Source organism: Heptranchias perlo, chromosome 11 (genome assembly GCF_035084215.1).
Source record: "Heptranchias perlo isolate sHepPer1 chromosome 11, sHepPer1.hap1, whole genome shotgun sequence".
Taxonomy (NCBI): Eukaryota; Metazoa; Chordata; class Chondrichthyes; order Hexanchiformes; family Hexanchidae; genus Heptranchias; species Heptranchias perlo.
The window spans coordinates 37,563,514-37,576,288 of NC_090335.1; the positions used below are offsets into that span (position 1 = coordinate 37,563,514).

General features: G+C 41.5%; 1 protein-coding gene across 1 annotated transcript in view; it reads left to right on the plus strand.

The window, feature by feature from the left end:
- Positions 1 to 4,868: 4,868 nt before the first annotated feature.
- Positions 4,869 to 12,775, plus strand: part of LOC137327226 (limbic system-associated membrane protein-like) — a 693,787-nt gene continuing 685,880 nt past the window's right edge. The window contains exon 1 of the mRNA XM_067992822.1: positions 4,869 to 5,023. Within this exon, the coding sequence (XP_067848923.1) occupies positions 4,869 to 5,023 (155 nt within the window). The remainder of the gene's footprint in view (positions 5,024 to 12,775) is intronic.

A 12,775-nucleotide genomic window follows, 5' to 3' on the forward strand; every position in this document is an offset into this window, starting at 1 on the left:
AAGGCAACTATGGTACAAAACAGCTATCATAAGAACAGAACCAGCAGAAGCAAATCTGGCCATTAAACAGGTTAAAGGAGCATTATCACCTCCAAGGGAGGGGTAGGAATTGCTCTGCTGCAATTCCAGCCATGAGCAGTTAGTTTTCTGAACTGACTTAAAACTGGTATCTGTTGGAATTCAGAGCTAGCTGGAAGGTGAGAGATTAGATTCACAAATTGCTAATCTGGTTCACCAGTGGCACAGAGGGCAGTACACTACCTAACGTGATGCTGAGCCACATAGGCCAGGCAGGTTTGATCTCTGTTGAGTTAGCTTATTTCAACTTGCATGTCAACAGGGATGCTACAATAGGCTTCAGTATCCTAGGCTGTGGAGAGGGATCAAAAAAAAAGCATCCAAGTTTTGCTCCTAATTGCCATCCATTGGTGCCTGCTGGTAAACATGCATGTGTGGCCATTGGGTGCGACAGGATTGGGCTCAGCTGTGATCTCCTCACAGCTTGCCAAATCACGCTGTGCAGGCTCACACATGAACATGAGTGAGATACCAGAGCAATGCCGGAACTATTCTCTAGCATGAGTTAATGGCCTTCAGAGGAGGAAGAGAAAAAACTGAGGTGTTTCTTTTAAAAAAAAATTTCAGCAGCAATGTCACTATCCGACATAATAGTGGACAGCGCAATCCTTTCATTAATGCTGTTTTTGAAGCACTCAAAGAGTGAAGTAGACATTATAGAGGCTGCTCATTGTTTATTCTGTTCATAGAAAGCATATCATGGCATATTTGCAGTCTGCTGCCACATCAGATACTGCTGATTACCAGCTTGTTTACATGAGAAACCTTTTCCACACAACCTAGAAATGTTTGGTTACAATCTTTGTTTAAGAGCCTGTGGATGCTGTGAGATTTTGATGTACAGTTTGTAAACCCACTAGAGTCAGATGCTGTAAATGTACTACAGTTTATGCAAATAATGTCTTGTGGTAGAAATCATCACAACATTAAACTGGTAAAAACAAAGTTTTTTTTTTACAAGAAAGCCCCTGAAGAATTATTTTTAACATACATTTTCTCCAGTTTAGTTCTGATTCATACCCCCCTCCCCCCTCATGATGCCTCTTGTTCCTTTAGCTGGAAGGGGAAATAGTGAAGGCCATTGATCTCTGGACAGCTGCCACTGGTGAGCTTCATTCTCCGTTCAAAGAAGCAGCTTTGTTACAGGATGTGATGGATGGAATTGGTTTCTCTTTTCTTGGATGGTTGCTTTGTTTTAATGCGATGTTGCACTTTACTAGAGCAGACTGATCAACAACTGCTAACTCTTCTTCTGATCAAGACAGTGCCAGTACTTGAAACTCTGATCACCAAGTTGTGGCTCTGTGTTTTAGCTGTAATGGTACAGAATCACTTTGTCCACATTAAATAAAATATATCATTTTATTTCTCCTGACTTTGCAATTTATATTTTATATCATCTCCATTTCTTCCTGTGTCACATGATATCGCCATGCAGAGAGTTCCCAATCTTGGCCTGACTCTTAAGGAAAGGCATGGAATTAAAGCAAAGTGTTTCTCCAATAGGCAGATAAGGGTAATGGGAAGGAAAGAGGGAATGGATGAGGGAGTAAACCCATCCATTTGTACATTTAGTACAAGTTCTGGGTCAAAAGGGAAGAAAAAATAATGAAATAAAATCATAGAAAGTTACGGCACAGAATGAGACCATTTGGCCCATCATGTCCATGACGGCTGAAAAAGAGCTATCCAGTTTGATTCCACTTTCCAGCACTTGGTCCGTCGCCCTGTAGAATACGGCACTTCAAGTGCACATCCAAGTACTTTTAAATGAGTTGAGGGTGGTAATGAGGTAAAATGAGGTAGAGGAGAGCTCATTAGAGTTCCAACAACAATGTGCCAAAGAATGGACAGATGCTGATTGACCCCAGTGACTCTCCACATCATGCAGAACCAAAAGGGGGAGAACAGGGATTTCAATACAGGGGAAAGTTAGGCCAAGTCATTCTTAGCACCTCCTTCTGGCCATTTGTAGAACTGCCTCAGCAGAGAGAGCTGATGGCAGCTTGGCTTTCTACCTTGGCATAGTGTTTCGTGCAAAGTGACCAAAACTAGGAAAGGAAGAAATTAAATTCAATGCTTTTTTAACAAAAAAAGAGAAAGAAAGATTTATTTTGCGAGCAATAAATGAACACACATGTAATACAAACACAATTTCTAGACAAGAAAATATTCCCCGCCATATAAAACGGTGAGGCAAAACAATTTTAAAAGTATGCTTTTTAATTCAATTTCAAAATTGTGTAAAAGATATGGGCCCCAAATTTAAATAAAGAAAGAACTTACATTTATAAGTTTCACAACTTCAGGATGTCCCAACATGATTTACAACCAATAAAGTACTTTTAAAGTGTGTAGTTACTGTTGTAATGTTGGGAAAAGCGGCAGCCAATTTGTGCACAGCAAGGCCCCACAAACAGCAATGAGAGTCGTGACCACAAAATCTGTTTTCACGATGTTAGTTAAGGGATAAAGATTAGTCAGGATAGACTCCCCTCCCCTGCTTTTATTCCATTAATGCCATGGGATCTTTTACGTCCACCCGAGAGGGCAGATAGGGTCTCGGTTTCCAAAGACTGCACCTAAAACAGCACACGCTCGGCAATGAATTGACGTGTCAGCCGAGATTATATGCTCAAGTCTCTTGAATGGGACTTGAACCTACAATCTTCTGTCTCAGAGGTGAAAGTGCAACCATTGAGTCAAGGCTGACACCTTGTTCATTTGCAGTTTTCGGCATATCTGGAACTTACAATTGATGCACCAATTTTTTGGCCTGGAAATCGGTGCAGGCCCAGTCCTGTTGGTTTTTTGCCCCAAAACCAATGTGCCTGATTTTGTAATCATAGTTTGACCCTTCCCACAATCTGCTCACCAAGTCCCCACAAAACCATTTAAATACGGCTGCATATAGTGACACCACTATTTTGGGCTAGAATGGAGATGATTGAGTAATTCACCCATCAATCACGCTTGGAGACTGCATTACTGTAAGTGACTGGGATTGATGTTACGCACATAATTTGTATTATGTAACTATCCTCCACTGCATTTTGCTGGAGAGGTAATCCTGCTTTTATTGCAAGACTGCTGTAGTTTCAGTGACAAGTTCTGTTTGCTGTAGTTCTTATAGGTTGTTTAAATAGACTCTGCTGACTAGATAGACTCTGTTTGCTGCAGTGCGCAAAGACTCTGTTTAAATAGACTCTGTTTGCTGAGTAAATAGACTGTTTGCTGTAAGTCCCACCCAACCTCCAACTCATTGGATGACAATGGTGTCCATACTCATTCTGCTTAAATATTGCAAATGAGGGAAAGTGATGCTGGCACACAGCAATTCAGCAAATTCCGCTCGCGATGTACTAGGTAAGGCGTACATGTTGCCAGGATAAGCTGTGACTGACAAAAAATTGTGAAGTGCCCATTTTAAAACAAGCGTTAGGCTCCTTGCGTATACTAACGAGTGACCTAATGGCTGTCTTAGCGAGGAATTGGGCTGCCCTAATTGGAGCAAGCATCAGACCTGCGTTGCTCATATTTTCCAAGCGTGGATGCAGCATAGCAGGTGACCTCCATCAAAAATATAGTTCCCGGCTCCACAGCCTCTCCCAAGGGCCGCAGCTAACCCCACTCGCAACCTCCCCTACCCTCCGGGACTTATCTGAGGGCTGCTGCCAGCGAGGCAAGCTGCCCAAAATTCAACTGCTTGAAATAGGCAAGTTGCCTCTGGAGGCATGATAGGCAGTGCCAGCTCGTTTAAATTATTGAAATGAGGTGCGAGGCCCAATTTTGGGCCGGCCTCAGGCCACTTGGTTGGAGTACGCCATTCCGTGTGCACCGTTAGTTGTGGCCCTGAAAATGAGACCTAACAATATCCACTCTTTCATGTAGCTGCTAATGTTTCAGTAAATAGTTGAATGGAACCTAGTGATCCCATTGGTTGGCCAGTGAGCTTCAACTCCTGTCAGAATTACAGGATGTTTTTGCATACTTAAGGAACTCAGTCCAAATTCAAACAGCTATCAGTTGCATTCAAATGCAACTATTTACTAATGGATGCAGTGTTTGAGTGAACACGCACTGCTATAAAATAGGGGACCTCGAGTTGATTAAAATGCTCAGCTTTGATTTTGTGCTTTAATCGGTTCTCTGTTCCCTGTTGCAGTGCAAAATGACTGCATTCAGACAGTATAGCAATATTATTAACTGTTATAGTCAGGCTTCTTATAGCAAGAATGAAGTGTCATAGAAAATTACTGCAAGATTTTGTCAGCATCAGTCATCCACTACTGAACACTCCATGTTTTGCAAGCCCGCCTCGCAAAAAATATTACTTTTGCCAAAAAAAAAAAGGGATTTAACTTTATTCCTCACTTTAACAGCTTGGTAAGTTTCTGCCTCAAAGCACAATTCTGTTCTCTGGGTCGAGTTGCCTCAGATGGAGCTGTTGCCATGGTGATGGAGTGGTATCAGACCTTCATCAAGCTTGCTGCCAAAGGGGTGGCGGTGGTGGTGGCGTTGGTGTGGTGGGGGGGGGTGGGGGTGTGTGGAGGGGGGGGGGTGGGGGAGGGAGGTGAAGTAAAGAAGCGTGAGGAGGGAAAGCAGTCAATTCATGCTCAGAGCATCGTTTCACATATCTCTTACAAGTGATGCCTCTGCTGTCAGATTAGTGGGAACTCAGCTGGGGCTTGGAATTGCAAAGCTTGCGATTAGTGAAGACAGCTTTAGTGTTGCCAGTCTGTTTGGGGGAGCTTTTTTTTTTAGTCCGGCCTGCTCATCCTGTCCTGACAATGGTATCTCGGGGTCCTTTTTATCAGCGCCCACTACCCGTAATCCTTCTGAGATTTCTCTGCCTTCTTCCAACAGGACTGCCGGTTAGAAGTGTGGACTTCTCCAGAGGGACGGACAACATCACCATCAGGCAGGGAGACACGGCTATCCTCAGGTAGGAAACGCAAGTTAATTATGTGGAACGAAGTACAAACAGAGGCTCATTAACATCCTGTTGCTTTTTCTAGCCCTCTGAAGGAATTTTATTCTTCGGTTGTTTTAAAAATAATAATCATAGGCTTAAGATGTGATACTGTTCCAATCATCACCACTGTTATGCAGGTCATATTTCTCTGTTCTGCAGCTTGTTCCCAGCCTTGCTTTAAAATGTTGGCGTGGCAGTCTGAACGTTATCCTTTAATATGTAAAGAAATAGAAAGTGTTGTGAGTTGCAGGCACACTCAGGTATTGAAAGGGTTACATAATAAGTGCTTACTGAGAGCCTAGAAACACTGAATATATCGTGTAAAGCTGTGAAAGCTTTCGAAGAAACATTAGGAGATTGTTGTTCTCGGTCGTATGTTCCTTGCAGAATTTTTTTGAAAATACCCTTCCCCTGAAGCACTGGGGCAATCAGAAATGTGAATAATGGGATAAAAGTAATTCTTTCTTGTCCAAGTGTTATTTTAAATAAAGGCTGATTCCTGGGTTCTTGCACCTCTTGGCAGCAGAACTGCTGAAATAGCAGCTTCAAAAATACAGCCCTTCTTGCAGAGCATCTCATTTAAAATGATAACTTATACACTGCGAATAGTACAATGTCAACACATACTGTATGTGTGAAACAGTCTGTGTGCTTGTGGCAGAGAGAGAGGGAGAAGGAAAGCAACACAAATCAGGAGGATTTTTGTCTGAATTAACTAAAAGAAATGAATCATTTTTACTTGATTCCCCCCCTCCTGATGACAGTCTGGTTCAAACATGTGCATTTATAATAATGATGCGTATGTGTGTGTGTGTGTTGTGTATTCATGTGCACTGAATGTCCAGTTATTGTTAATCCCATTCAGCAAAATCTATTGAACAAAATCCATTGTTAAGGTTAAAATAAATCCAAAACAGGATACTGTGGAGGAGGATTGGGTATACTATCATGGTGCTGCCTTGTCACTGAGCAGGTGTTGAGGGGGAGGAGAGGGGCTATACAAAGTTTTTAATAGGATATTAACCCTTTCATTCCCTTTTCTCCCTTCTTGTTGTGCTTGTTTTCTCTTTTGACTATTAGATTATTTTTCATTTCTCCTTTTCTTATTTGCTGGTTTCTTTCTCTCCCTCCATTATTCAAATTTGTATTTGTTGCATTGGAGAGTAGCTGTAGATTAGTTGGCAGGAGAATAGATTTAAAGCCTGGAGTTTCCAACCTGAATCTGGAGAGTTAACAGGTGTGGCAATACCTCTCAAACACATTTATCCTTCTCTTTGTGACAAGTGGATGTGATGCTTGAAGCTTGAAACACACACCACAAGGATATTACAGTGTATTTCCTGCTCCAGCTTTCTCCCTTTCTCCTCTGAAGGTGGAAATTCATATTAGGCTATGGGTTTCAGGACTGTTGGCCATCCTCCATCACCTTGCCCAAGGACCCATTCTTCATGTGTGAGCCTAGATTGAGTGCCAGCTATTCAGCTGTGTGGGGCATTACAGCCTCGCTTGTTCACAGACACACATGTCCAGCAGGGGTTAATAGATAGTCATCAAGCATGGGAACTGTTTCACTTTTTTTTCCATCTTCTCTAACCTAGGGACAGTGAAGTCAATTGCAGCATCACCACCTCCATCACCCCAGTTAAAGTCATAACTCAGAACAGACCATGGTGCAAACCTGATACTTTATCTGTGGTTTAGCTGCACACAGGACCGTGTGATATATTTGTATTTATATTTGATATGTAGATTCAATCAGTGCCTCTGTAACAGAAACTGGATTGAAAAGAGCATTGTTGACTAAAATAGGTTGGCTTGCAAGACAATTAACTCCGTTTTAGTCCAGATGGGTTTCTACAGGGACATGATGATATTTTTGCATTGTAGCTGTTACTGTTTCTACCTGAATTATAGCTCATGTCAAAATGAAAATGTAAACTGGAAAACTGCATTGGAAAAAATTATATTGCAGTAAATTTGCTGTCTGCTGTGACACAAATGTTTCCTAGCTGATGTGGTGAGGTTTGAGTGAAATTCAGAGCAGGTTGTTTCTGACTGTACCTGAAATCTTCCATATGAGGTGTTAGTGTATCTTTAATCACAGCTTCAAAATGACTGCACTTCTCTGCATTGCTCACAGAAAAACTAGCTCCCCATTGACTCAGTATGTTGTGGTACTAAGTCATATCGTCCATGATGATCCTAGGTTCAATCCTTGATTTGTGGCAAGTTAGCTAATTTCACCTAGGGAGATAGTATGGAGGCCACATTTGGCCTCGCCACCCCTGGGATTGATGGGGGGCGGGAAATCAGCTGGGGTTTCATGCTTCTGTCATTATCATTGACTCCGATTGAAAAGAATGGATGTAAAGTGAGGACAGGATAGGGCTTGGTTATAATACCACCACTTCTAAATATCCTGTCAGTGGTCACTCTCTAGGTTCAGACACGAAGAACACTCATACTGGAAAGCCACCTCTTCTCCAGGAATTGTACTCCAACTTGAATCACAGCCTTCAAGGGTAATGAGGAGGAATTGCAGTGTAGTGTTTAAGATTATATTATGTAATCATGCATTCATTCAGCACTGGTAGCTGGTCATGGAGGTAATGCCACCATTCATTTGATAAGCGCTGACTCAGGTGTAGATGATTAGCGGTTCAAAATGTGCTGCTGAAATAACACAGAATGATGCTGCAAAAAATGTGGTTTCTGTTCAATTTTATTCGGAATCCATTTGAACACAATAACCAGTGTCGGGAATGTTGTACTGGCACGTGTACCACGGGATACTACAAAGTAGTTTTCTGCATGTGGTGATATCCAATCTTGATCACACTCTTGGGGGAAGCATCATACAGAAATTAGGTGCTTAGTGACTGGGAGAGAAGGAAGATTTGTAAACTACTTGGACGCACCACCTGATAATGGAGAGGAGGTGGCAGAAGCTTCTAGCAGGCAGCAGACAATCTACTGCTATATCAGCCAGGGAACGGCATGCTGCTCCTATGAAAAGGCAAATAGGAAAAACATTAAAATTGTCCTGAAACCCCCCCCCCACCTCAGAAATTGGTCATGCAGCAGAAAGCACAAAGAAAAATGAAGTAGGCCTCATCTGACCAAACTCCAGGAACGTATGTCAGAAATGGATAAAATAGTCAAGATCTTAATCTGGCTGGAACTATGTGAGGATTGTTGCCAGTTTGGTGCCTTCAGCAGAGGAACATTTGTCCATCAGTTTATTTGTGCATCAAAGGCAGTGATGACTCAGCAAATTTAGCTTGGTAAGCAAAGCGGCTAGGTAAAAATCAAAGCAAGTTGGCCATAATTTAATGTCGGTTGTGCTTTTTATTTTTATGTGATTTTATTTTCCTTAAATTAGCAAACCTGTTTTATGCCAGTTCGTCCCCTGACTGATTATAATGTTGGTGTTTGAGGGTGGGGGGAGGATGCAGCGGAAAATGGCCAATGAGAAGCATAAAAGTACTATGTGCACTTTTTCTGTTTTGTTGGACATTCATAGTATATGCCAAACATATTCCCTCTTTAACAAAATAACAAAATCCTGATTTAGGTAGATCAAGAGGCTAGGTAAAGGATTTAGATTGCAAACCGTTAATGAAAAACTATATTTCAGAGCAGGGATGTTAGGGTGGAGAGGATTTGTGTTACCAAATACCATGGCAATCCCTCCCTTCTCCAACTTTGAAAATTTCAGGAGGAGGGGAGCTGGAAAGCATATTCTACTGAATTGTTATAAAGTGAAATACATCTATGTATTTGGTGTCTCTAAGTAACTTCTTGTTGCCCTCTTTTTTTTTCTTTGGTTGGGATTTTGCAAGTATATGCTAACAATTTGGTCATGGTACAATCCTGTTCCTATTTTTTTATTTGTGAACTGGATGTCTGCCTCAATGGCCACTATTTATTCCCAGCTTCATCCTTAGCTAATTCAACACCTTTGTTCATGGAAAATGCAAACAATTATTTTATTTACTCCTCAGGGGCTGAAAATGCCACTGGTCCAAGATCACAGACCTGAAGTCACTACAAACGAAAATCGGGCGGTGTGTAAAACTGGCGGCCGATCTGATACCGCCTGTTTTCTGCCCAGTTTTTTCTCCTATCTTATACCCCTGATGCTGAGGATTAGCCTTTGTGGCTCTTCTCGGCATTGTGCTTGAATTTTGTGTCTTGGTGACCAGAACTGGATGCAGTATTCAAGATGTGGTCTGACCAGAGCACTATAAAATGTTATCATTACCTTCTCTGACTTATATTCTACTTTTTTGGCTACGTAATTCAACATCTATTTGACTTTGTTGATTGCTGCTCTGCATTGGTTGGACATTTATCGTCAAGTCTACTAAGATTCCTTGGTCTCTTTCAGCTTCATCCTTGGCTAATTCAGCACCTTTGATGGAGTATGCATGTCATCTATTTTTTCTTCCTGCTTGTCGCACTTCACACTTGAATTTAATCTGCCACTGTTCTGCCCATTTACACATCTTGTCTAACTCATTCTATTTCTGAGCAACCTCTTTCGATTCCACTGCCTCTCCTAGTTTGATATCCTTTGCAAATTGGATCACTTTGCATTGAGTTTCTTAATCCAGTTTCTTTATGTAAATTAGGAACAGTGGTGCTGCCAGCACTGAGCCCTAATGTACCCCAGTCACTACTTCCCACCCATTCTGGTGAGTACTCGTTGTTTCCTACCCATCAGACAGTTTCATATCCATTTCCAGGGTTTACCCTAAATCCCCACATAATTGAGTTTAATGAATAGCCTTTTGTGTGGAACTTTTGTTCAAAAGCCTTTTGGAAGTCAAGGTACACCACATCATCGGGTTTACTACAGTCCACTTGAGTTGTCTCTTCATAGAATCTTACAGCACAGAAGAAGGCCATTCGGCCCATTGTGCCTGTGCTGGCTCTTCGAAAGAGCTGCCAATTTAGTCTCACACCCCAGCTTTTTCCCTATAACCCTACAAATTAGTCCTCTTCAAGTATATGTCCAATTGCCTTTTGAAAGTTGCTATGGAATCTGCTTCCACCACCCTTTCAAATGGTGTGTTCCAGATTTTAACAACCCTCTGTGTGATAAAAATTCTCCTCATTTCTCCTCTAGCTCTTTTGTCAATTATTTTAAATCTTTGACCTCTGGTTACTGATGCACTTACCAAAGGAAGCAGTTTCTCCCCTTTTGCTCTATCAAAACCCCTCAATATTATGAATACCTCTATCATGTCTCCCCTTAACCTTCTCTGCTCAAAGGAGAACAATCCCAGCTTCTCCAATCTCTCCACATAACTGAAGTCCCTCATCCCTGGTGTCATCCTGGTAAACCTCCTCTGTTCTCTCCAAGACTTTGACATCTTTCCTAAAGTGTGGTGCCCAAAATTGTACACCGTACTCCAGCTGAGGCCTAACCAATGATTAGTAAAGGTTTACCATGATTTCCTTGTTTTGTATTCAATGCCCTATTTACAAAGCCAAGTATCCCATCCACTTTCCGCCTTATCAGCTTGCCCTGCCACCTTCAAAGATTTGTGAATATGCATCCCCAGGTCCTCTGCTCTTGTGCTCCCCCCCCCTCAAAATAGTACCATTTAGATTATACTACTTCTCCATGTTGTTCCACCCAAAGTGCATCACTTTACACGTTTCCAGGTTAACTTGCATCTGCCATATGTCTGCCCATTTCACCAGTCTGTCTACATCCTCCTGCCGTCTGCTACTGTCCTCCTGACTATCCACTACGTTGCCAAGTTTTGTCACCATTCGCAAACTTCGAAATTGTACTCACTATACCCAAGTCCAGGTCATTTATATATAACAAGAAAAGCAATGGGCCTAATGCATACTTCTCGCTAGTCAGAAAAACATCCATTCACCACTTCTCTCTAACTCCTATTCCTTAGCCAATTATGTACCCAAGTTAACACTGTCCCTTTAATCCCATGTGCTTCTATTTTCACTATAAGTCTATTGTGTAGTACTTTATGAAATGTCTTTTGAAAGTCCATATATACAACATCTACTGTACTACCTTCATCAACCCTTTCTGATACTTCATCAAAGAACCCAATTAGGTTAGTCAGATGCAATTTCCCTTTAACAAATCCATGCTGGCTGTTCCTTATTAAACCATGCTTCTCCAAGTGAGAATTAATTTTGTCCTTGACAATGATCTCTAGTAGTTTTCCCACCACTGATGTTAGACTGATTGGCCCGTAGTTACCAGGTTTATCCCGCTCCCCTTTTTTGTATAGGAGTGTAACATTTGTAATCCTTCAGTCCTCTGCCACCACTCCCATATCCAAGGAGGATTGAAAGATTGTAGTCAGAGCTTCTGCTAGCTCCACCCTTGCTTCCCTCAGCAACCTAAGATGCATCCCATCTGGACAGGGTGACTTGTTAACTTTGAGTGATGCCAATCTATTTAGCACCGCCTTTCTATCTATTTTTATCCTATTCAATATCTCTACTCCCTCCTCCTCTACTGCAGCATTAACTTCATCCTCATCTTTTGTGAAGACAAATGCAAGGTACTCATTCAGTACCTCAGTCATGCCCTCTATCTCCACAAGAAGATTTCCTTCTTTGTCCCTAATCAGCCCCACCATTCCTTTAACTTCTTTTTACTTTTCATATGTTTATAAAAGATTTTTGGGTTCCCTTTTATGTCACCTGCTAATCTTTTCTCATATTCACTCTTTGTCCTTCTTATATTCTTTTTCAATTTCCCCCTGCACTCTTTTTATTCTACCTAGTTTTCTACTGTATTCTGTACCTGACATTTATCTTAAACCTCCTTTTTCTATTTTATTTTAACCTCTATTTCCAGTGTTATCTGGGGACCTCTAGCTTTAGATGCCCTATCTTTTCTCTTTATGGGAATATGCTTGGTTTGTACCTGAACTATCTCCATCTTGAAAGCCTGCCATTGCTCATTTACTGTTTTCTTGGCCAACCTTTGTTTCAAGTCCACCTGTGCTCGATCCCTTCTCAAAATCACTGAAATTGGCTCTCTTCCAGTTCAGTATTTTCACCTTTAATTTTTCATTGTGCCTTTCCATAACTACTTTAAACCTAATTATATTGTGATCGCTATTACCCAGATGTTCTCCCACTGAAACACACTCCACTTGCCCTACTTCATCGAGCAGAACTAGATCAGCAACTGCTTCCTTCCTCATTGATCTAGAAACACACTAATTAAGAAAGTTCTACTTTATACAGTTATTCCCAGTCTATTTAGGACAACTGAAGTCTCCTACTATTACTGCCCTAGTATTTTTTCATTCCTCTGAAATTTGCCTCCAGATTTGTTCCTCTCTCTTCTTCTCACTATTTGGAGGTTGATAGTGAACACCCAGCAATGTAACAGCTTCTTTTCTGTTCCTTAACTCTAACCAAATAGATTCACTCTTTGAACCCCCCAGCATATCGTCCCTCTGTAGAACTGTAATATTATCCTTGATCAATATTGCCACCCCCCTCCTTACTTCTTTCCTTCTCTATCCCTCCTGAATACATTGTAGCCAGGAATGTTTAGTTCCCATTCCTGCCCATGTTTAAGTCAGGTCTCCATTATAGCCACTGTCATAACCCGATGTGGCAACTTGTGCCTGCAGCTCATCAACCTTATTTGTAACACTCCTTGCATTAACACACATGCATTCCAACAGCATGCTGGTCTGCTTTGCTTTTTTCCTC